The sequence below is a fragment of the Lissotriton helveticus genome, chromosome 7, assembly GCF_964261635.1.
Source record: "Lissotriton helveticus chromosome 7, aLisHel1.1, whole genome shotgun sequence".
Lineage (NCBI taxonomy): Eukaryota > Metazoa > Chordata > Amphibia > Caudata > Salamandridae > Lissotriton > Lissotriton helveticus.
Genome location: NC_136068.1, coordinates 1,552,468,871 through 1,552,493,358, shown reverse-complemented (window position 1 = coordinate 1,552,493,358; position 24,488 = coordinate 1,552,468,871). Strand labels below are relative to the sequence as shown.

The following is a 24,488-nucleotide window of genomic DNA, read 5'->3' as shown; positions in this document are numbered from 1 at the left end:
TGATAGACAGACAAAACTTAATTAAAACTTGTCTTCAGACATGGCGTACCTAATGGTGGGAGAGATCCTCCTGTACCAGGCAGACCGGATTGATGTTATATCCACGGTCGTACAGATGTTTGCTTCATTGTCTAGCGCTGGCAAAGCAGAGTTTACCTGCTCCCAGGGAACACTGCTTTCTGATTGATCCATTTGGTGGGAGCCGATATAAAGAGGCTTCCAGAACTTTCTTAAATGTATTAATTATGTGTTTCATACAATAGTTTAGCAAACCCTGTCCTGAATTCGCAGAGAGAATATACTTTGGGGCTAAGTTTGTGCTATATAAAACGCCGGGAAAAAAGAAAAAAAAACTCTGCTGATGTCCGCAGCCCGAGTGATGAGCTTCATGCTCAAGCGTTCATACTTTTCCGCCTGAGCACTAAACTTGGTGCATCTGATTCTGACACCTTCCGCATAGAAACCCCCTTGTTAGTTTTGTTTCAATTAGGAAAGCCCCTCTATGGAATTTGCCTAGCTGATATTTTGTCTGCTCTATGTAAGAATTTTTTGCATTTCTTTTCTTATAATATACAAATTCTGTTTGCATGATAATATTAATAAGTATACTCGACAATACATTTGCCAGAAATTGACTCATCAATTTAACTTGTAATCTGAAGTACATTGCTGTAAAACCCTTAAAGTGTATGACATCCTCTCTGTCCTTTCTGTGGAGCCACTTTGGTTTCACTGTGATTTAAATGTATTTCCAATGCTAGCTCCTTCTTCATGCTTAAATTTAACAATAAAAGGTTGATAGATCCAGTGTGGGATTCTTTGTAATGATTACAATAAGAGATTAAGATTCAAGGATCCCTGCTCCATCAACTACTATGTAGTAGTAGTAACTTAAATGTGTGGAGCTCTCCCTACAGGAAAGATAGGTGAGGTGGAAATTTCCACCCATATATTGCTTAATCACATTTTGTAAAAATTAAGTACTTTATGTACTCTAAAAACAGTTTTTAACCAGGCCCTTTGTGTTTGCCTTCTTTGATAAGTACAACAGTGATATACTGTACACTTGCGCATTGATGTCTTGGGACATAAATTGTTGGAGTCAGAGAGACTGAAGTGTGGTGGAGGGATTCAGGCATGATACACTTGCCACTGACTTTTTTTTTTAAACATTTTATATTGCGTAAACTTGACCTGAATCGGGTATCAGCTTGCTTTACATAGCACCAGTTGCATTACATGAGGACACATTCATTTTTTTTTGTTAGGCACTGGGAGATTAAGTGATTTGCCCAGAATCACAGGATATTCAGAGTCACTGCCGAGACTCGAACCCAGTTCCCCAGATTAGAGGTATATCGCCCTAGCCGTTAGGCCAAATCCTCTCCCCTTAAAATTGCTCTTCTCCGAGGAGGAAGACATGGTGCAGTTTGAAAGTCACATGCTGCTGGTAAGGCACATACCACTTCAGGCATTGGCTGACTTCACTACGAGTTATGACATGCTGCCCTTTCACAATGAGCACATCCATTCACTAAGTAGGTCCCCTGAGTGTCATGGAATACTATGGTAATGTGTGTTTTTTTAGAGCAAAAAACATTTTTGCCTGTAGTCAATGTTTTTTTTAGCTTGACAAACACCCAGCAGCTTCCAGAACAGTAACGTTTAGCAAAAACTTTGACAAAACACCAATTGCCAAAAGGCTGGTGGACAACACCAGACTTATTGGCTTTGTCAATGTTTGTTTAATCTTGATGTGTATTTCTGTTTGAACACCATGCAAGTTGTGACCTTTTTCCCCCAACAGTCCCTCAGGTCCCCTACCCGACCCTCCCATAAGTGGCTAATAATTACTCATGTATTTCTTTCTGGGACAGAACTCCCGTGGAAATGCCCTCTAAAAATTATGACATTTATTTTCACAGGTACAATAGCAAACGGTGAAAACTCCACAGATACTTGTAAGTCTTTTTCTTTTGTTTATTTAGTTTTTAGCTTCCTTTATTTGAAAATGTAACATAGGAAAGAGGCCATACCGATGAGTCAAGGTTATTTTCTTGACAAAGCAAGTGGTTAACTATTTGATACTTACCAGTAATCTCATTATTCTTATACTTAGGCGTTAGTACCCTGTTCTACCAAAGCAGGCACAGTTGGCACTGATCACCCACCTAGGTAAACAGCATGAAAGAACAACATCCAGACACATACGAGGAAGGCCAGAAACCAGGACAACAAAACAAACACATTTATCAGTCAAGGAACTTCCAGTCAGTGACATGAGATTATGGTCATGTGGAACCATAAGCAACAGCAAATAGGCTTACTGCAGATTGAACACACCAAGACTCAAACCAAAGCACAGGGGTGGGAACAACACCTAATCGCTACTATAGCTACTATAGCAGTGGGAGGGGCCATCAACAAGAACCCCAAATGGGAAGGCCATGAATTTAGTCAGAGACACAAAATTAAGTCCATTCAAAACTCAACCTTTATTAGAATGGGAATCTTGGGTAGAGACCTAAAGATATGCTGTGTGTCACCAAAAACCATCACACAAGAGGCCACCAACAGGAACTAGGTACCAAAATCAAAGCAAAGAGCAAAACCAGAAGTAGAGATATCCACCAAAAAAAAAGCAGAGCAGCGTCTAAACTACACGAGGAGAGGACCTAGCCCCATTGGTCAGACAGTCAGGGGGAAAAAAAACAAGACGATCCTATGGGAAAACTATGCAGAAAATGGTGTGGACTTGATATGCCAATAGTGGCTCACACACAAATCTTGCACCTAGTGTACATACCCATACACGGGCGAAGAAAAAGCTAGTCAAGTGGAGAACCTTGAGAAAACAATCTCTAAAGGGCAGGGAAACCCCAGAGTAACTGAAGCAGACATCTCAACTACACCAGCCATCACATGTTCAACCCCTCCCAGTGCCCAACCGATAGTACATGACAAAGCATGTGCATAGACCACACCCAAAGAGTGACGGGGTCAGAGTGCCAATAGCCCGACAAAACGTTATGCAACAGTAGGAAAAACATGCAACAGGAAGATTAAGCACCAGGTGCACCATGGGGCACAGAGGAAGTCCCCCATTTGAACGGACCCAGAAATAGAGGGGTTCAACATGCCCAACAAGAAAACAGCACAGCAACCACAAGAAACCTGTCCAGTCATCCACACTTAATCTTTATGTCCCAACAAACAGCTGGGTGCTCAGAGCCGCAGCAAATGGCAACAGAACCAACAGCAGCTCTAAGATAGAGCACCAGCAGACTCTACCAGTCAAGAAAACAACCTCTGGAGCAAAGTGCAAGCATGGACCACGGAGGGGATGGTGGGGATGACAGGCAAGACCATCAATGTAGGCATAAACATTGCTGTCCCAGCACACTGCTGGGGAAGTGGGGTGCCAGAAGGGCTCAAGTCCCAGAGATGAGAGAGGCCACAGATAGAGAGCCACCCACCCGCATTGAAAGACCCAAGCGCATAGAGTGAGGACACGCTGAAGTACCAATAGGAAAAAGATGACTCCAAGGCAGCCCAGCGTGATCCCACGCAGCTTGAGCCAAGCATCAGTGGGAGAAGCTTGGGGGCCAGACAAGAAATGAGAACATGAGTCTTTAATATGAGCACACATGGCACCTTTGAAGGGAAAAATAGATGTGACACCGGCAATATAGTCTCACTTTCACTTATGATAAGTTCTGTATCACTGTATTGCAGTGCTTTTCACAATTAGTGGGACAGTAAATAAACTTCACAAGAAATAATCTTTTGCGTCATAACCATTCTTTCTGATACCACAGTTTTGGAAAAGCCACAGGCTTGAAAGCCACCTGGGTGAAACGTGTTCCCCCGGTGTTGGCTACTACTCAAATAAATGGAGAACTGTAAGCTTGCTTCAGAAATAACTACATTGGAATTACCATGAGGCTGGAAAGTAATTTCTGCTAAAGTACTGCTAAAATACTTGGGAAATAAATATATTAAACGTCGTTTTGAATACACCACATGAAGAATGTCAATAGCAAATGTTGAAAATCTCTATGATGTAACTCCTGCCTGACCCTGGGAAACAATCAACAATGCAATTTTTTAGTGAAAAATGGTATAATATGTCAATTCCATACGCTGAATAATTCTGCAACATGTGTTGTATTACATAACTGTGCAACCTTGAGTTGATTTAAACTTGTACTTCATTATAATATATAAATTCTTGGGAAAAATTGAGAACTAGCCAGATTGTTTAAAGGACTGAAACACTCCTGACTGAGTAGCACGCTACTCCGGGACACATAGAGGATTAGTGTTGAATTAGTATAGTGAAACATGCAAGTACATTATAAGTGGTGGATAGGTTAGTCAGTTAATTGGATTTGGAATGATAGCAGAAGGATAGAGGAGGACAAAGGTTTGTATTTATATAGCGCTTTTTGACGCACGCTATTCAGGAAGCCTACTAAGGATTAGTGGTGAATTAATATGGTGAAATATGAAGTAATTTCAGTGGTGGATATTAGTCAGTTACTTGGAGTGGAAAGGATAGCGGAGGGATAAAAGGGGAAGAAAGATTTGCATTCATATAGCACTTGTTACCCCTGATGGGCGTTGAAGAGCTTTTCTGGCTAGTAGCACGCCACTCCGGAACCCATAAAGGATAACTGTTGGAAATTGGTATAGTAAAAAAAGATGAAGTAATTTGCGTAGTGGATATGTTATTCAGTTATTTGGGTAGTATATTAGTATATTTTAATATGGAATTTGAGAAGTGAACATGTTACTCTGTTAATTTCTATTGAAAAGGATAGTGGAGGGATAAAAGAGTGAAGGATTTTTGTTTTTTGTTTTTAGGTCTTAGCAGTAGGAGAAGGCTTTTGGATGAGTTTTGGAGGGGAGGACTCCAAGGGAAGAGTTTAGAAAGGTTTGTTTTAGGGGATTGGTATAGTAAAAGAGGTGTCAGATGATGCAAAGAGGGGTAGAGTAGGAGAGAGTCTAGAAAGGGTTATTTTGGCAATTATAGTAGTGGTATGGGGTTTGGGATAAAAGAGAGAGTGGATGTAGAGGATATATTGATAGATGTATAGGATGAGAGATAGGGTAGTGCATCGGAAGGAGTAGTAGAAGAAGTTTGAGATGAGTCAGAAGGTTGGGCTAGAAGATATATTCAGCGAAGTATAGGCTGAGAAATAGGGTAGTGCATTGGAAATGCTAAATTAGAAGAAAGTGATACATATATAGATCCATAATTACATTGAAAGTATATAGATACATAAAGGAGATAAGTATATGTAGATTAAAGATATTGATAGAGGCACAGGATGAGAAATAGGGGAGTGCATTAGATATGCTTTTTCAGGAGAAAAGTAAGAGACACACAGATCCAAGTACATGGAAGGTACATAGATGCACAATGGAAGTATGTACATGTAGACCAAAGATGATTTTTATTTATTTATTATTATTTATCTTTTTTTTCTCTCAACAACATAATTATTTTACATGTTTATACAAAGTAATACACAAAGATAGGTACATATCTATAGTGAAAAAAATGGTTGTATAAAGAGAGATATGCTGTAAATTTCTGTTTGCTTATGGTACGTATGTGGGGAAGAGCCAAATCTTGAGTATTTTTCTGAAGATAAGGTGGTTGTCGGTGGACCTTATGTTGGGGGGTAATGAGTTCCATAGTTTGGCTGCTTGAACAGAGAAGGATGTGCCACCCATGGCCCTATACTTCTAGGCAGAGCCGTGATGCCCCAGGGTGATTTGAGCGCTCTATAAAACTTTTAACATAACATTTAACATGTTTTTTTTCTTGTATGGTGGGATTTTGAGGCGAGATGCTCCTTTAGAGCGGAGGTACCTTTGTTGAATGTGTTTGGTGATTTTATTCCTGATGAAGAGTGGTCCCATTCCATGTATTGCTTTGTGGGTGATACAAAGCAGCTTGAACGTGGATCTTCTGGAAACCGGTAACCAATGCAGGGCTTTCAAGCCAGGGGAGATGTAGTCTCGCGGTTTGATATGCATGAGTAGTCTGGCAGCCGAGTTCTGAATCCGTTGTAGTTTTTTCATGGTCGTTAAAGGTGATCCGTGGTAGAAGCTATTGGCGCAATCGAGTTTGGACAGAACAAGCGAGATGGTAGCTTGGACCTTGTGTGGAAATCCCAAATGAGGGAAAATTAGTCGCAGCGTTTTTATAGTAGCAAAGCTTGATCTTGCAAGTTTATCCACTTGGGCATTCATCGACAGCTTGGAGTCCATTGTCATTCCGAGGTTTCTTACTTCCTTCAATACTTTAGGCAGTGATCCCAGTTCTTCACAACAATGGAGAGAGAGAGGGAAAATAATAATGCTAGGCACTATGTGAGGTGGGAACTCCTGGTCCCCCAATTAATCTGAAAAAACAATAGAGGAGTAACCCCTCGTGGGTAGGGAGAAAAGTAACTCTCTGACAATGAGCACTAGTGCTCTGGTTAGCACATTTTGCCCCAACCTGTTACTGGATAAAGCATATCCTTATAGAAGACCCCTCACTCACCAACCTAGTTGGTGACATGCTTCATCATCGGGGTCCCACCCCATAGGCCGAGTGCCTACAGGGTGTGCTGCGACACCTGATTACAGTGGAGCTGGTTTCGTTTTTATGTGTACAAGACTATCAAAATTGTGTATTAAAAAGGGCCAACACTACTCACTTCAAGTATTTATTCTTGAGCGCTTGAACCCTTAGTAAAAATAAAGTGTGGCACCTTTGCCTAATTAGGAAGGCTTTGGTGTCAAAAAGTTGTGTTAAAATATATAAAAATAGCGAAAGTGTGCTATGTGAATGTGAATGTACAAAACTATTGTTTAAAAAGGTCTACATGTTTCAACCCAAACATGGATTCAAGGGTTTTCGTCAGGACCGTAGGTGATTTGAACTGGGTGGTCCGCCCACGCTAAGGAGCGTCCTGCCCTAGTTCAATTTAGAGATCGTAAATAGGGATCTCGTGCAAAAAGGTGCGTTTTTCACTTTTGAAAAAACCTGTGAAAAGACAGGGAAACAAAAAACAGGAAGGGGTCACACACAGGGGTAGACAAAATGGATTGTACCACATATAACATATATATTCATGATTATTAGGAACAATCATAATATCCACGTGTGGAATCATACCAGCATATCACTATCGTGATTAGAACATATCTATTGCGTGGGTGGCAACAGAAATATAGTGATAAAATGCCGTCCCGGTATGATTCCACACGTGGATATTATGATTGTTCCTAATAATCATGAATATATATGTTATATGTGGTACAATCCATTTTGTCTACCCCTGTGTGTGACCCCTTCCTGTTTTTTGTTTCCCTGTCTTTTCACAGGTTTTTTCAAAAGTGAAAAACGCACCTTTTTGCACGAGATCCCTATTTACGATCTCTAAATTGAACTAGGGCAGGACGCTCCTTAGCGTGGGCGGACCACCCAGTTCAAATCACCTACGGTCCTGACGAAAACCCTTGAATCCATGTTTGGGTTGAAACATGTAGACCTTTTTAAACAATAGTTTTGTACATTCACATTCACATAGCACACTTTCGCTATTTTTATATATTTTAACACGACTTTTTGACACCAAAGCCTTCCTAATTAGGCAAAGGTGCCACACTTTATTTTTACTAAGGGTTCAAGCGCTCAAGAATAAATACTTGAAGTGAGTAGTGTTGGCCCTTTTTAATACACAATTTTGATAGTCTTGTACACATAAAAACGAAACCAGCTCCACTGTAATCAGGTGTCGCAGCACACCCTGTAGGCACTCGGCCTATGGGGTGGGACCCCGATGATGAAGCATGTCACCAACTAGGTTGGTGAGTGAGGGGTCTTCTATAAGGATATGCTTTATCCAGTAACAGGTTGGGGCAAAATGTGCTAACCAGAGCACTAGTGCTCATTGTCAGAGAGTTACTTTTCTCCCTACCCACGAGGGGTTACTCCTCTATTGTTTTTTCAGTGATCCCAGTTCATCAGGCCATGCGGCAAGTGGGTTGTAATGTTTCCAATCGCAACACGTGAGTATTTCAGTTTTTGAAGCATTCCATTTGAGATGGCTCCAGGTCATCCACTGATCCACGGCTCTGAGACGGCTGAAAATTGGTAATTTTCCAATGTCTTTGGGGAATTCAAGTTGAAGGAGTATTTGCGTGTCATCTGCATAGTTATAGCAGGTAAGGTGAAATTTATTGATCAGTACTGGTAATGACTTCATGTAGATGTTGAAAAGCATGGGCGAGATGATAGAACCTTGAGGGACCCCTGCTTTTGTGGAGTACGGTTTGGACGAGAAAGGTGGGGTATGGATGACATTAGTTCTGTTTCGAAGGTAGGACGCAATCCAGTCTAGAGCAGTTCCCTCTATGCCGGCTTCATAGAGTCTTTGTTTCAGAGTGTCATGGTCAACCATGTCAAAGGCAGCTGAGAGGTACAAGAGGAGTAGCGCAGCAACCCCGTGGCAGTCAACTGTATTCTTTAGGTCATCCCAGATGGCAAGGAGGGCAGATTCAGTGCCTCTTCCCGGAAGGAATCCTGTTTGGAAGTCTGAAAGTATGTCATTCTCTTCAATGAATTGTGACATCTGGGCGAACGCTGCTCTTTCTATCAGTTTGCCCAGGAACAGTCCATTTGTAATGGGTCTGTAGTTGTCAGGGTTCAGCGGGTCCAAGTTTTTCTTCAGTAAAGGGCGTATGTATGACTTATTGAGTTCTTCTGGAAATATTCCAGTAGTTAAGGAATCGTTGATGATTCTTCTTACTGGAGTGGCAGCAGAGGTTGTTAAAAGAATTGTCTTGAAAGTTTGTGGCGGACAGGGGTCAGAAGGGCTGCCAGCAGTCCTGCTTGCTTTGACCAGGTCCATAAATTCATTGTGTGAGATTGGAAGGAATGGAAAGGCTTGATTAGAGCATTCTTGGATTGTTGTTTTGTACAAGGGTAAGTGCTGGTGCTTTGTATCTGTTTTAAGTACGATTCCAACGTGTCTGCTTTGTCCGTGTATCGATTTGCCACTTTGTCTGTGAAATCTTGAGTAACAGGATGAGTTCCTCCTAGGCAATTTGGTTTGCGAAATTCATTGAGTATTTTAGTTGACGTCCTTCACGTTGTCTGTGGATTCACGGCCCCTGCGCTCCCTTCTTTGTTTGATATGGAGAGCAAACCCTTTACAAGCACCGTTCCCAAGAACAGGAAAATGTAACCTCGCTGTGAGCAAGGACAGAGACCAGGCTCCAACTACACAGATCTTGTCCAGTGAGGTAGAAACAGGCCTGCAAGAAGGCCACCTAAACACGGGGTGCTGGGAGCACCCCAATGCAAAGATCTTACAAGGTGAACAGATGGCCACCACCAGGAAGCATGTGGAAGACCCCAACAGGATAAAAGTGTCCCTCCCGCAGAGAAGGACACGTCCAAATATAAAGCGCACAGGCAAGTCATAACCGACCACTTGCAAATAAATGTTGGGGAATAAGAAAACTGCAACCTACCTGAAGAGTCACATGACAAACCAGGCTAGTGACACTACTCCCAACTGTCAAAGCACAGTCAATATGGAATGAGAATAAAACATCCCCGGGAAAGAAAGAAGGCACATGAAAACCCAAACAAAACAGGGCAGAGCTGCCAGCCTATAGCAAAAGCTTAACCCATGTACCTAGGACTGAAAATGACGTTTAGGAGTGGGGCAGACTACAAACCCCCAATCCCAAAATCAAGGGATAGTGAAGCCAGATCCTCAAGCAAAAATGCAAAAGCATCCCTTTTAGTAGTAAAGTGAGAGGCGACAACACCAACAAGCGCCATGTCCACTAAGAAGTCACTGTTGACTCCCAACTGATAGCTAATCTGTGCACCTGCCTACACCAGCGCTTCAGTTAGCAGCCCAGTGCTAAACACCGTCTAAAGTCAAAAAGGGGACCAGAAGACAATACTTGAAGGACATTTTTTTACATAGATATGGAGGGAATCTTTAGCAAATAGCCTTGGTACAAAAGAGAGAAAAGGTTTGCAAAATGATGCCAATCCCAATCCAAGTCCACCACAGAACAGGCCTCATGGACCAGTTTCCCAACATCCCCCTTAGGGGACAGAGAAGAAAGACCACAGGTTTGAGTGGGAGGCAAAGCCACTACATCATAAGTATCCGCAGTACATAAGAGAAGACCATATCAAGTCCCTCACCCCCACGATGAAAAACAAAGAGAGGGGAAGGACTAGCAAGTAAAACAGCACAGCATGCTACAAACTGCCTCACCAAAGAAAAAGGATGTTCAAGGGCTAAAGGCACAAGAATGAGGCACAACCCGCTCGCCCCCATGCCAAAATCTGAATGCAATGAACTAAAGAGAATAGGTGAAGACCAGACAACAAAGCCAGTCATAGACAAGTGCAGGGCACATATATGTATCCGATCCCAAAAAAGAGCAGGGAGAAGGCCAAGTCCTGCCAGCATCCCATGGAAGGAGTTTTCTTCCAACCCTGACATGGAGTCACGGACGGGCAGGTTAAATAATGGACCTAGAACCACTCAGCTTCCAACAACACCAGCTTGGAGACATTGGCACACACAGTGCAAACAAGAAGCTAAAAAATGTAGACCCCAGTTTAGAGCACAAGAGGATGCCCAAGATCAGGCTTCTTGGAAGGTGTGCACTTTCCTGACCCCAAGCAAAGGGGTTTTGCGTTCCCTACAAAGACGAAGAGCGTCATGTACCCAAGAGCGGCCGAGTGCACATGATGGAGGGAGCACACGATGCAGGTCAGACCCCTAGACTGGTGGGGCAGAGGGATTACTGAGTAGCTGCAGAGGCCTAGTCAATCTGAAACTCAACATCAATTTCAAAGTCGGCGGGGAGCCAGTAAAGGGCAGGGCAAACAGAAGTAGAGGACCACGGTTCCCAACATAATTAGCAGTGGAGGCTGGGGCACACAACAGCCTATCCAAAGGAAACAGGACTTGGGAACAGAGCAACATCCCAGAAACCCCAAGCTCATCAGGGAAGAGAGTGGGAGGCTCAACACGTTCTCAGGTGAAGGAGTCTCCATTAGTACATCCAGAGATGGTTCACCTCAACTCGAAGCCCAGCAGAACACACATTTGGGAGGACCACACCCTATCCCGCTGGCCATTGTCTTGGGGAATCCATGTCCATCAAAGGAGACCGAGAGCAACATCCAGAGTGCACCAATCCAAAACAAACCAATCCAACAGGAAAGTGTGGGAGCACAGACTGCCAGCAGAACCTAGCCAGCAAATGCCAGAACCCTGCGACAACCAAAACAGTCTTCCAGCTTCAAGGAGAAAAGGCACAAACAGGGTCCAAAAGGTGTGATTTTTTTCTAAGTTAGGCTGCAGAGTGCCTGTCTCCAGAGTGTGCAAATGACTCACGATGTAAGCAACGGGACGAAGAAGTGATAAGGCGGTAATGTGCGTATATCTTTGGCATGATTTTGTTTTTGCAAGGTTATGGAGAGCATTGCATTTCCAAATCTGATTGAGCATTCTTATTCTGTAAGATTGTGACTTAAAACAGGATAGCAATGCTCCTTAGTGACACCAGAATGGCTGCATAGCTGGAAAACTTTCAGTTTGCTTTTTGTGACATTTCTGTGTTTGCAAAGTCCCTATGACATGTCAATATCTCAGGCGTGCCACTTTGAGTGACATTTTATCATGAGGGGAACATAGCTGTTACTCTCATGTGACGAGATTAATTATAGAAATGACTTTTTTTAGTGCAATGTAATAGTCTAGAAAGAACTTTAAAACAGTTGAGGCACTTGAAGCGCTTATGCATTGTATTAGGTGACCAGCGCTCTGAAGCAGGAGAGCATCACTCTAGTGTAAGTAGTTAGGCTTCACAAGCTGAAGGAATTACCTACAAAGAGTAAGTCCATAGGCTTATCGAAGCTAGAGGGAGGAGCTCGACGACCTGGCTCCCGTGTAACACATAGAGGCAAGGGATGCATTATTTGACTGACAGTCTACAGCCAGTACTGCAGGAGCCCATGTTCTCTTTGCGCATTTCAACCTAACTTGTTCTTGTATTACGTTTAATGTCACTAGTGTTGCCCCAAGCAGATATGCAGATTCATGCATGTGTGGATTCTCTTTGGTGTATCATTGTAAAAAGGAGGATATGCCAGCAATGCAGATCAGAGGAGCAAGTCTGGACACTCAGGCTCTCGGCACCGCGAACAGTCTGAATACATCCAGACAATCTGAAACACAGGTGTTAAACAGGTACTACCCATAGGCAATAAAAAAACGGAAAGAGTTGAGCATGTAGGCCACTGAGAGAGGGTGGAGAAAGAGGACTCCAGCATGAATAGCAAGGTAAAAACAAGAAAGCATGGCTGGACTGGGTACAGGAACCAGCCCTGTCAATTCCACTTGAGCAGCCCCAGGGTGGGAGGGCAGGAGCGGCCCATGTAGGTAAGAGTGGTGAGGCGGGTTGGGGGGGGAGTTGACATACTACCACGAGGGGAACTTAAAGTAAAATTTAAAAAACACTTACCTTGCGATCACCGCATTCCCGACTCAGCGATGATCCCTTTGTTTGGGCAGTCTGGCTCCTGTTTCCGGTCAAACCCAAAGATTGCTATGAAGTCATGCCTTGTCATAGAGGAGGCCGAGGCCTGGCCTGTTATTTCATTGGGCATTTCCACAGCCACTGGGGTCTTGTTTTGTAAGGCCAGTGCTGTTACCGGTGCCTATGTCACTTCACCCAGCTCCCCCAAATTAACTGCAGCAGGCACAGAGGTTTTGAGAGAGAAAGAGGGGAAGAGAGGGTTGGCGAGTGAGAGTGGCAATGGATAGATGGAAAGCCAGAGACAGGGCTAGGAGTGCAAGGCAGCAGGACTGGTTCGAGTAAGGCTACTGTAGTGATGGTGTATGAATCAGGAATCATACGAAGTAGTAGGTTTAGAAGTTTATTCAAAGTAGAAGATAGAAGCATATGCCGAGACCCCATCAGGAGCAGTTATGTTACTTGCTCAGCCCAGCTCCCAACTGACTCCTAGAGTCCAGCGTCCCAACAGTCCAACACATCACATGAATGTTAACACCTTCGGTGCTCATGACGAAACCAGCTCCTAATGAGTCACAGTGGAGCTGTGCTCATGTCGAGCTGGTATCGTCATAACGGCTGGGCTCCAGCCACGCACGAATGATTTCCCGCCTGTGCGGGCAAATTAATCAGTGGGTGGAGTCGTGACGAGACCAGCTCGCCATGAGCACAGCTCCACTGTGACTCATGACGAGCTGGTCTCGTTACGAGCACCGCTGCGCCGTGCTCACCCCCTCTGCCTCCCCACACCTTGGGTGAATTACCCCCGCAGCGAAGGGGTTAACATTCCACAGGATAACTAGACTGGCTAAGCAGAAATGCAAGACACTACACATCTTCCCTTTTATAAAGGCATCAAAAATGCAAGGAATAACCATAGCAATAAAAACACGGAGTGGTCGATGAGGAAGGAACATGAAGAACAATCATTTGCAATGCAATAGGTCTCGCATTAGGAAAGTTTGAGTTATTTGTCCTGTACATGACAAATTTGTTATTTATGTGTTATTTTTGAAAATTGTGCAATTAATAGCTTTGTCATTTACAATGCTAATACTTTTATTTTTTGACAATGTGACACCTATAGCATTTTTAATGCAACATGTTTTGTACTTACGTGACTTAGAAGTATTGATTTTACAAATAACAATGTTTTTTTTAAATGAAATAATTAATACTTAAATAAAAGTTATTGTAATTTATAATGGCAATAGCTTAAACTTTTGTAAATAACTTTTATGAAGTTTATGTTCAGTGTAGTTGATTGTGACTAAAATATAAGAACAGAAGGGAAATATCAACTTTTTTTGTGACATTTGTAATAAAGCTTGAAACCTTGAGAGAACATATTTGAACCAGTTGTTGTTGAATGTTTGCACAGATCGATACTGTGGTGGCGCTGAGTGATGTTGTGGTGGCGACAAGTGATGCTGTGGCGTTCAGTGATGCTGTGGTGGCGACAAGTGATGCTGTGGCGTTCAGTGATTCTGTGGTAGGGCATAGTGATGTTGTGGTGCCCCTGAGTGATGCTGTTGTTGTGCGATAGATAGATGGAGTGAGGGCAATAGATAGATGGAGTGAGGGCGATAGATAGATGGAGTGAGGGCGATAGATAGATGGAGTGAGGGCGATAGATAGATGGAGTGAGGGCGATAGATAGATGGAGTGAGGGCGATAGATAGAGTGAGGGCAATAGATAGATGTGTGTGGTTGTGTGTGTGTTGTATGTGTGTGCATGCATGGTTACATGTATGTGAGTGTGCGGTTACAGAAGGATGTATGTGGAAGAGAGCAGCAGATCAGCATATTATAAGAGAAGAGAACAGGGTTTTGGAGAAGTGGGCGGGGTGGAAGAGAGCAGCAGATCAGGATGGGAGAACAGAACAGGGAGTTAAAGAAGGAGGCGGGTGGAAGAGAATAGCGGATTAGCACAGGAGAAAATAACAGAGTTAAAGAAGGAGGTGGGGTGTTTGAGAGCAGCAGATCAGCTCAGGTGAAGAGAACATGGAGTTAAATAAGGAAGCGTGTGGAAGAGAGCAGCAGATCAGCACAGGAGAAGAGAACATGGAGTTTGTTAGAACTGGGGGTCTCTAGTTGGCAGAGGCAGGTGCCACTGTCCAAGTAGGGACCCTTGCTTCTAGTCAGGGCAAGGAGGAAACCCTCTGAGATAACCCCTGCTCACCCTCTAGGTAGCTTGGCGCGAGCAGTCTAGGCTAACCAGAGGCAATGTGTAAAGTATTTGTACCAACACTCACAGTAACACAGTGAAAACACCACAAACTGACTCCACAACAGTTTTAGAAAAATAAAGATATTTAATCTAAACTACACAAGACCAAAACGACAAAAATCCTACATACACAGTTCAAGAATATGGTTTCAAAAGAGTTCTTAAGGTTGCGATAAAAGTTCTTTACGTTGCGATAAAAATCTTTGGGTTGCGGTAAAAATAATCCACAGTTACGTGAAAAGTTCACAGTTGCGTCACGTTTACTCCCAGTACCTTTTAGTTGCGACAAAGTTTCAAAAGCAGAAGCTGGTGCGGTGGAAAACAGGAGATGCGTTGCTCCTGAGACCCTGGGGAGGCATTTGCGACAGCCCCGCTGCAGCAGCGGGCGTGTTGTGACGAATCCTGTCTGTATGGGGAGGAAGGCCACTTGTATGGATTCCGGTGCGTAGGTTCTGTAGGAAGTTTGTCCTCGCAAAGGCACGATGCGACGATCTTTGGAGGTGCGACGATCTCCGGGGCGACGATGCGCGGACCAGCGGTGATCTTCTATCTCGCAGCTCCTTGATGCGTTGGCTTCGGCGATGACTCTCGCAGCGACGTGATGCAATCCGCAAGCAGGCGGTGCGGCGATCATACCCAGCGACGACAGACTCTGCGACGACACTCGCAGCGATGTTCGGCTTCCCGCACCGATCGGGTGCGTCCTGCAAACGAAGGATGCGACGGCTCTGACAGCGGCACAGGCGCTGCGACGATCTCGACCTTCGGAGCGGCAGGAATCTTCTCGCACTGTCGGGGATGCGCTCCGCAGCGAGCGATGCGATAACTTTTCTTTAGCAAAGTCTCTCAAGCTTAGTTTCCAGCTTCCCAGCACACGTACAACTTCCAGAGGCACCACACATGGGCCAAGCACTCCAGGAAGGACAGAACTCTCTCAGTAGAGCTCAGGGGAAGCTGGGGGTGAAGTCCTTTTGTTCCTGGGACTTCATAACAGGGAGCCAGCTCTTCTCAGCCCCTTGGAGATTTCTTCAAGCAAGGGGACACCGCACAAAGCAAAGTCCTTCCCCTCTCCTTGGCAGCAAAGCAACAGCAGGGCAATCCAGCAGAGCAACAGCTGGACAATCTTCCTTCTTCAGTTTCCGCTTTCTCCTTGGCAGAGGTTCCTTCTTTTTTTTTCTCAAAACAATTTTATTATTTTCATTTTGGGTGTTAAGGCATTGCATAGACGGCACTACTCTCTGAGCACCAGAGATGCAGTGTGCACAAAATAATCATCATCAAGCAGTACAAGCAATATTCAATAGGAACACCCACTCCTGAACTCCCTTCCCCCAACTCTCATCCCATTATACTCCCGCCCGGATCCCACCCCTAGCCCCTCAGTGTCAGCATGGTCCAATAGCTAAGATAGTTCAATATCCATGTCCGTGCGTGGATCCGTTCACCCCAGGTCCACAAGCGAGTGTCCTACATCAACATCCTGACACGCTGGCGGTTCCAGCCACAGCCCTCTATATTCCGCCCACCTTTTCCAAATTTTAAAGTGCTTTTGGGGGCAGCCCCTGGCAACAAACACCGGACGCTCCAGCCCCATACAGAAGTCTAATCCCCTTTTCCACACCCCTAGCAGGGGAGCCCTTGGGTCCTTCCAGGCTCGGGCGATATCACGTTTGGCCACCGTAAGGCCAAAAAGCAGTAAGTGGCGTTTGTAGATGTTACCTCCCACTTGTTCCATAACATTCAAGAGGCTCAGTTGCGGGGAGCGGGGGAGGTCCCATTCCAGCACCTCAGACAGGCAGTCCCAGACACCAGTCCAAAATCTCACCAGTTTATCACACGCCCACACCGTATGCACAAAGGTTCCGATCACACGGCCACACCGCAAGCAATCCGGGGAGGCTATCAGGCCCGCCCTCCACAATCTGTCTCTAGTATAGTAGGCCCTGTGCAAATATTTAAACTGGATAAAGCGCAGACGGACCGCTATTGCTGCCCCCCTCGGGGCTTCCAAGGCTTCCCTCCAGTCCTCTTCTTCCAGGTCTCCTATGTCCCTCTCCCAAGCAGATCTCAGAGTATCTAGAGAAGAAGAGCAATGTGTGACCAACGTTTGATATATACTGGAAATTTTCTTTGTGTCTATCTCACGCATGAAGACCTTAGCTTCCAGCGGGCTGAATTCGGGCAATGAGTCTAGGCCAACCAGGGATCAAGACAAGGCGTGTCGGAGCTGTAGATAGCGAAAGAACTGTGTTGGGGGCATATCATATTCCTCTCGCAGGGCTTGGAACGTCTTAAGAGTCGTGCCTTTCATTACATGGCCTAGGGTCGATATACCTATTGCGTCCCAGCCATTAAAACCCCTCGGGGACACCAGCAGCGGCAGCCGCCCATTGTGCCAGAGGGGAGTCTCCCTCGTCAGTCTGTTCCACCATCCCATGCGGCGCAGGGCACCGCGCCAAACCCGAAAGACCACCTGTGTGACCTCCGGAAGCCTCTTCCGCGCCGCTGCTGAGTACAAGATGGTGTGTAACGTTGCTGGGTCCATCAAAAACCGCTCAAGGGCATAAGCCGGATCGCTCCGATCTCCATACCACCATTCGTTTAATACCAATAGGTGGGCCGCTTGATAATAGGACAGAATGTCCGATGTGGCCAGCCCCCCGCAGTAAGTGGAAAGAAAACACGAAACCATGCAGTGGAATAGGGTATGGATGATTCTGTAATTGGTACAGTAGGCGCGGGAGAGCCACCGTTTTAAAAATGGCAGAGCGGCCGTAGATATTCAAGGGCATTCTGGACCAAGTCATCATGTCCGAGCGCATGCGGTCCCACACAGGCAGTACATTGCGAGCCCACAAGACCCCCGGGATGTCCGTGAGGAAGATCCCCAGGTATTTAATTCCTCCAGCAGCCTCCTGCAAGACATCTGCCCAGGGCCCCAGACCCCCGCGATCTCCCAGCGTCCATAGCGTAGACTTCCGCAGGTTCAGGCAGAGGCCCGACACCTCACCAAAGATGCGCATAATTTCAATGACTCTTGGCCCCGACCTATTTAAGTCTGTAAGAAAGAAAAGGACGTCGTCGGCGTAAAGCGCTATTCTGTCAGATGGTCCCGCCACCCATTCTACACCTCGCATTTGTGCGTCTATTCGCACCCATGCCGCAAGCGGTTTCATCGCCAGGGCGAATAGATAGGGCGAGAGAGGGCAGCCCTGACGGGTGCCCCGGCCTATAGGGAAGGGGCTGGACACCGCTCCCGCTACTCTCACTGATGCAGTTAAGTCGGTGTATAACAGTTGTACGTAGGAAAGAAATCGGGGCCCCAGGTTCAGGCGAGACAGGAGAGCACGTAGGTAGACCCAACTCAGGGAGTCAAACACCCTGTCAATGTCTGCTAGGAGAAGCGCCGCCGGAATTCCGGCCGCTCGGGCCGCCTCCACCACCACCTGAGCACGCCTGATATTGTGTTGTGTCGCCCTGCCGGGCATGAATCCGGCCTGGTCCGGGTGTACCAGGTCCGCTATGTAGGGGAGCAGACGATTAGCCAAGGCCTTTGCTAGCAACTTTGCTTCCACATTCAGGAGCGAGATCGGCCTGTAAGACTCATGCTGTTCAGGGGGCCTCCCAGGTTTACAGAACACCACAATTTTGGCGTGCCGCCAGTCCGCCGGAAGGTGCCCACTGTCCCTGGCCGCCTCTAACGCTCGCTTATAGTAGGTTCCCAACTGGAGATGGAACATCTTCATGAACTCACAGGGAAAGCCATTGGGCCCCGGGGCCTTGCCAGTGTTCAGCCCTCCCAGCGCCGTGCCCAGCTCCTCGGCCGACAACGGAAGGTCAAGCTTGGCACGTCCCTCATCTGACAGCGCCCGTGGTGGGAGATCCGCTAGGAATTTGTCCACGTCCTCTGCCGGGAAAGACTCCCGAGGAGTATATTGGATTGTGTAGTAGCGTGCGAAGCTGGCCGCAATAGCTGGTGGGGCCGTTACCGCTTCACCCGCCTCATCGCGGAGGCCCGGCAAGGATTGCGCCTGGAACGTAGTCTGGCAGAGCCTATAAAGCATGGCGCTGGATTTGTCCCCCCACTGGTAGATCCTACTCTGTGTAGCCAACCAGAGCTGGCGAGCCTCGTCCAGCAGCAAGGAGGTGTACGATTGCTGCTGAAGGAGCAGTTGTCCCACGGCATCAGCATCATCCCCAGTCGTACACCTCTCCTCCAGGTCTCGGACCCTGTGAGCTGCATCAGTGAGAGCCTCCCTGCGGGCCACTCGGGCTGTGGCACACCAGGCAATATCCACTCCCCGGAGCACGGGCTTTAAGGCTTCCCAGAGGGTCACCGCATCGGTTTCCGGCCTATCATTATCGTCCCAGTAGTGGGCTATTGCGGTCCTCATACACGACTGGTATTCTGCTTGTTGTAAGTGCCAGGTGGAGAGACGCCATCTAAACGGCAGCCGTCTCCTGTCTAGGTGTATGTCCATCAAGACCGGGGAGTGATCGGACAAACCACGTGGGAAAATGGAAGTGGAGGCCACCCGCTCTATCCAACTCTGGGGGACAAACAAGTAGTCAAGTCTAGAGAACAACCCATGGACTGCAGAAACATAGGTGTATTCACGGCTATGCGCATGTTGATACCTCCACGCATCAATCCAGCCCATCCCCTGCACCATGCCCTTCAATCTAGTCAGGGTATCAGATAGGTGGCCCCCTCCCGGCCTGTGGCGATCCATGCTTCCATTCATCACGTCATTCCAGTCACCACCTACTATCGCCAACACGTTCGGGATTTCAGACCACACATCAAATAGTTTCTCGACAAGGGCTTCCTGCAGAGGAGGTGGGGCATACACACTTCCAAAGACCATAGATTCGCTCCCCACCTTTCCTTTGACGAAAACATACCTGCCATGTCTGTCCACCCATTGTGCTTCGTGAGAATAGGACAATCTACGGTGGACAAGGATCGCAACCCCCCGTGACCCTCGCACAAAACCAGCATGATACACCTGCTGATAACCGTAGCGCTGTAGGCTCAGAGTCTTAGAACCCAGGAGGTGCGTCTCCTGTAGGAGTAGCACGTCTGCCTTTTCTCTCTTTTCCAGCCGCAAGACCGCACCCCTCTTAATTTTATCAAGCATCCCCCGTACATTCCAGCTCACGACTCGCAGGGATGCCAGCGGGGATTCTATGCCATGGGCGTCACCCGCCATCAGGAGGCATGTACAACAAGGCCCTGGGTTCCATAGATCGCACACACACATAGGAATTTAAGCGGACTCGAATAGACACTGTGTTAGAACAAGTTACCCCAACTTCCCCATCTCCCCCCTCCGCCCCCCTACCCCCCTGCTCCCCTCCCGCAACCCCCATCCCCCCAACTCCCCCATCCAGACCCCCAACCACCCCTCCACTTCCCCACACCTCACCAACATGGAAGTACCTGTCGCGGAATAGGGTATCACCAGCCCCCAACGGGAGGCCAGGTACCTACTACCCCAATGGATCCCCACCAACTACCCACTCTAATTCTACCTACCCCTTACCCAACTGACCTAACAGCCCTGTGGGTACGTCCGCCCTCTTCCAGGCATTCCCCAACCCACATCCCCCATGTACACATATTACACGGAGCACACAATGAAATGGGAAGTCACAAGTAAAAACTTCTCTTCCGGTGCAGCCATGTTCCGTTGGGAGAATCCTTAGCCCCATGGCCAGGATGTGCGGCGTAGCGCGGGGCCTCAGGACGCCGACGCTGGATTATCCACCTCCTCAGCCGCTCCGGCCTCTCCTGTGCGGGGAGGTTGACTCTTCTGGGAGCGCGAACGCCAGTTGCTTCTGCTGCGTGACCTCCGGGGAGTTCTCGAAGGTCCGCCTGTAGACGAAGAGTCGGAGTCTCTACCCGGAGGAGTATGCACCCTAATGCGAACTGTTTCATCTGTCCAAGCAAAGACCTCCTCTGGCGAGTTAAAGAATTGTGTCCGGGATTGGAATACCACTCGGAGGCGTGCTGGGTATAACGGGGCATACTGAATTTTCAGTTCTTGCAGGCGCGCCTTTGCCGCAGTGAAGGATTGTCTTTGTTGTTGCACTAGCTTAGTGTAGTCAGGAAAGATGAGGATCTTATGATTGTCATACATCAGGGGCTCCTTCGCTCGCGCCTGTCGCAAGATAACATCCCGGTCGTAGTAATTGAGCAGTTTGGCGATCACGGGCCGAGGACGGGCCCCCACAGGTGGCTTCGGGAGTAATGCTCGGTGCGCCCTCTCAACCACAAAGCAGCGTGACAGGGATTCCGGGGGGAGCCACCCCTCCAACCAACGGGTCAGGAATTCCGCCATGTCACCCTTCTCACTATCCTCCATAAATCCCACAAAGCGTAGATTGTTTCTCCGGGCCCGACCTTCTGCGTCCTCAACCCTGAGCGCCAGGCCCTTCTGTATGCCCTCCATGGTAGCCACCTTCTTTTTAAGGATTACCACATCATCTTCAACCTCGGTGATCCTGGTCTCGGTTTCAGTAATGCGGGCCACCGCATTGCGCAGGTCATGTCAGAGCAAGGTAACATCACCACCAACTGCCCCAATTTTTGCGTCTAGCATGTCTCTGGATTGCGTGATGGACGCCATGAGTGCCGCGTTGTCAGGGCCTGGTCCCTGTGAGCCTCCCGCGGCCCCGGCCCCGCCACTCGGCCCCGTGAATTTGTCAATGGGGCCTGGTTTGCAGTGTTGCCGCTATTGCCTCCTCTCGTCATGGCGAGCCACTGGCACAGGAGTGCAGTCCAATCAGGCCGCGGGGGCGCCGGATGAACCCCCTTCTCACCCCGGGTATGGGCCGCCGGTTGCCGCCACTCGGCCTTTGTAGGCGCCACTGAAGAACAGACGAGCCTCGCAGGGGGATACGGTCACTGCAGCACCCACCAGCCCCAGGAATAGCGCCAGTATGCAGGATAGAGCGTCAAGTGTCACAGGTATGCAACCAGGGGGCAGAGGCGCCAGCACCCAGGCAGTTGCACACCCCGCCGGTCGCGGGGGGGGGGGGCTCGGTCGATGATGGCTGGAGGGGCAAATGTATCGAGCCCCTCACCCCACTCGGGTCTCCAGGCTCCCGCGGTCCGACTAGGCCGCCGAATGAGAGCAGGCCCAGTCGAGGGTGTCTCCCCTCCCCCCGCAGTGTCTCCCGCTCGAGCTGGCGGCTTACCCGGTCCCCGACTGCAGGTCTGCCTCCAGATAACGTTGGGATCCTCCCGCAGCAGCCGTCGGCGGATCTCTGTGTAGCTTCGGGTCCGTCCGCCGCCAGAGGTGGGGTCCGGCGAACTCAGTCACTCCGCGCGCCACGTCGGCTCACTTCCGGCTGGGTGCGGGCAAGCGCAAGGTCCCGGCTCTCCCGAGCGGCGCGGGCCCTGCAGCCTTAAGACTCGGATCTTCTGCGTGGACACCGCAAATGCTCCCAAAACACCACCGGAGCTTCCTCAGCACTGTTGGCAGCCAGGCACTTCACCAGGGCGGTAGTGGGTTAGGGCGATGCAGGATATTAGGCAGGATATTGCGCCGGCAGGACGGAGCTCTCTAGAGTGCGTCCGCCATGATCGCCCCAGAGGTTCCTTCTTGATTCCAGGATGATCTAATTTTCTGTAGTCAGAGGTCCTGTACTTATACCCCTAAAAGTCTTTGTTCTCTTTGTGCAAGTGGGCCCTGAGCCCGGTCTGAACCAGTTCTGGGTGTTTCTTGAGTACTTTGTTTTCCTGGCTTCTCCTTTCCTTTCAGAGTGAGGGGCAGGGTCGTCAGTCTCCCAGCAGGAGGTGGAGCCAGCATTGTGGAGGGAAAGCACAGCCCTGGAGCGCTTTGTTGACATGATTCCTTCTCTCCTTTCACAGTGCAGGGCAGAGACATCAGCCGCGCCACAGGGGGTGGAGCCAGCACTGTGGAGGGCGGGCACAGTCCTATTCAGGCCCAGGTGCTAACTCCTCCCACCACTCAAGTTGCAAATGTAGTCATTCAGCCTATGGCTGACTCAGTCAGCCTCCTGGGGAATCCCCAGGCCCTGTCACTCTCAAACCAGACAGTCAATACACAAACAGGCCAAGGCACACAGAAGGGTCAGACAAGAGAACAGCAACTTTCTAAAAGTGCTGTTTTCAAACACAGGATTTAAAAACAACCTTTCCTAAAATATGTGATATTAAATTCTGAGTGCAGGGATACTAGACTCTTATGTCCTATAAGAAGAACTGCTGGTAGCCACTGTAGCCAGCATCCCCCATGTTAATCAATGGAGCAAGTTAGCCTTACAATAGTGAAAAACGAAAATGGCTGTCATTCACTACCAGAGCATGTCACCTGTACCAGTACATGCTCTACCTTTCACATACACTGCACCCTGCCCAGGGGGGTACCTTGGGCTTTCCATAGGGGTGACCAATGTGCACCAAAAGGGAAGGGTTAGGCCTGGTCAGTGGGGACACTGACCAGGAGGACATGGCAGTTCACAGACTGCACACAGGCACTGCGGTGGCAGGCCTGAGACACCATTTTAGGGCTACTCATGTGGGTTGCACAATCAGTGCTGCAGGCCCACTAGTAGCATTTGTCATCACCAGCCCTGGCACACCCAGTGCACTTTACAGGGACTTCAATGCCAATCATGTATATCCAATCACAATAACAATTTACACAGAGAGCATATGCTCTTTAGCACTGATCAGCAGTGGTAAAGTGTGCAGAGTCCTATTGCCAACAGCCACGGGTCAGGAAAAATAAGAGAGGAAGAAGCAAAAAGTTTGAGGATGACCCTGCAAGAAGGGCCAGTTCCAACAGAGTTAAAGAAGGAGGCGGGTTTTAGAGAACAGCAGATCAGTGCAGGAGAAGAGAACATGGAGTTAAAGAAGGAGGCGGTGTGGAAGAGAGCAGCAGATCAGCACAAGAGAAGAGAACATGGAGATAAAGAAGGAGGTGGGTGGAAAAGAGGAGCAGATCAGCACATGAGAAGAGAACAGGGAGTTAAGTAAGGAAGCGGGTGGAAGAGAACAACATATTAGCACAGGAGAAGAGAACAGTGAGTTACAGAAGGGGGCGAGGTGAAAGAGAACAGCAGTTTAGCACAGGAGAAGAGAGAAGGGAGTTAGAGAAGGAGGCGGGTGAAAGAACAGCAGATCAGCACAGGAGAAGAGAACAGGGAGTTAGAGAAGTAGGCGGATGGAAGATAGCTTAAAGATTATCACAGGAGAAGAATAACTGTCCATCTTGATTTTAAAGTTGCCTGTATTGGTTCAAAATTGCTTTTTTGCTTTTAAATTATATTTATTTCTTATTAACTAGCATAGGTTATTGCCCAATTTAAGTGACTCCGATTGTTCATAAAGTCTATGTAATTTATTAGCATTTGATACTTTTTTCCCCATTTCTACGGCTAAGTACTCCTCACATGAAATCTGCTAAATGCAGTTTCTCATTTTACGTATACACTAGTTTTCGATTTTGTCTTATTACATCCCGAGCCCCACGTGCTTTCTAAGCTGCAAATGTTTGACTCTAAAGCCTTCCAGCTGCACTCATCTGAAAGGGAGTGGGTGGTGCTGCAGCTGCTCCCTTGTTCAGATACACGTTTAGAAGCCCTGTCTGTCTTCCGCCAGCAG

General features: G+C 47.7%; 1 protein-coding gene across 1 annotated transcript in view; it reads left to right on the top strand.

Moving 5' to 3' along the window:
• PTPRH (protein tyrosine phosphatase receptor type H) overlaps positions 1-24,488 on the top strand; it is a 779,225-nt gene that overhangs the window by 262,541 nt on the left and 492,196 nt on the right. The window contains exon 4 of the mRNA XM_078655031.1: positions 1,926-1,961. Coding sequence (XP_078511157.1) covers positions 1,926-1,961 — 36 coding nt within the window. The remainder of the gene's footprint in view (positions 1-1,925; positions 1,962-24,488) is intronic.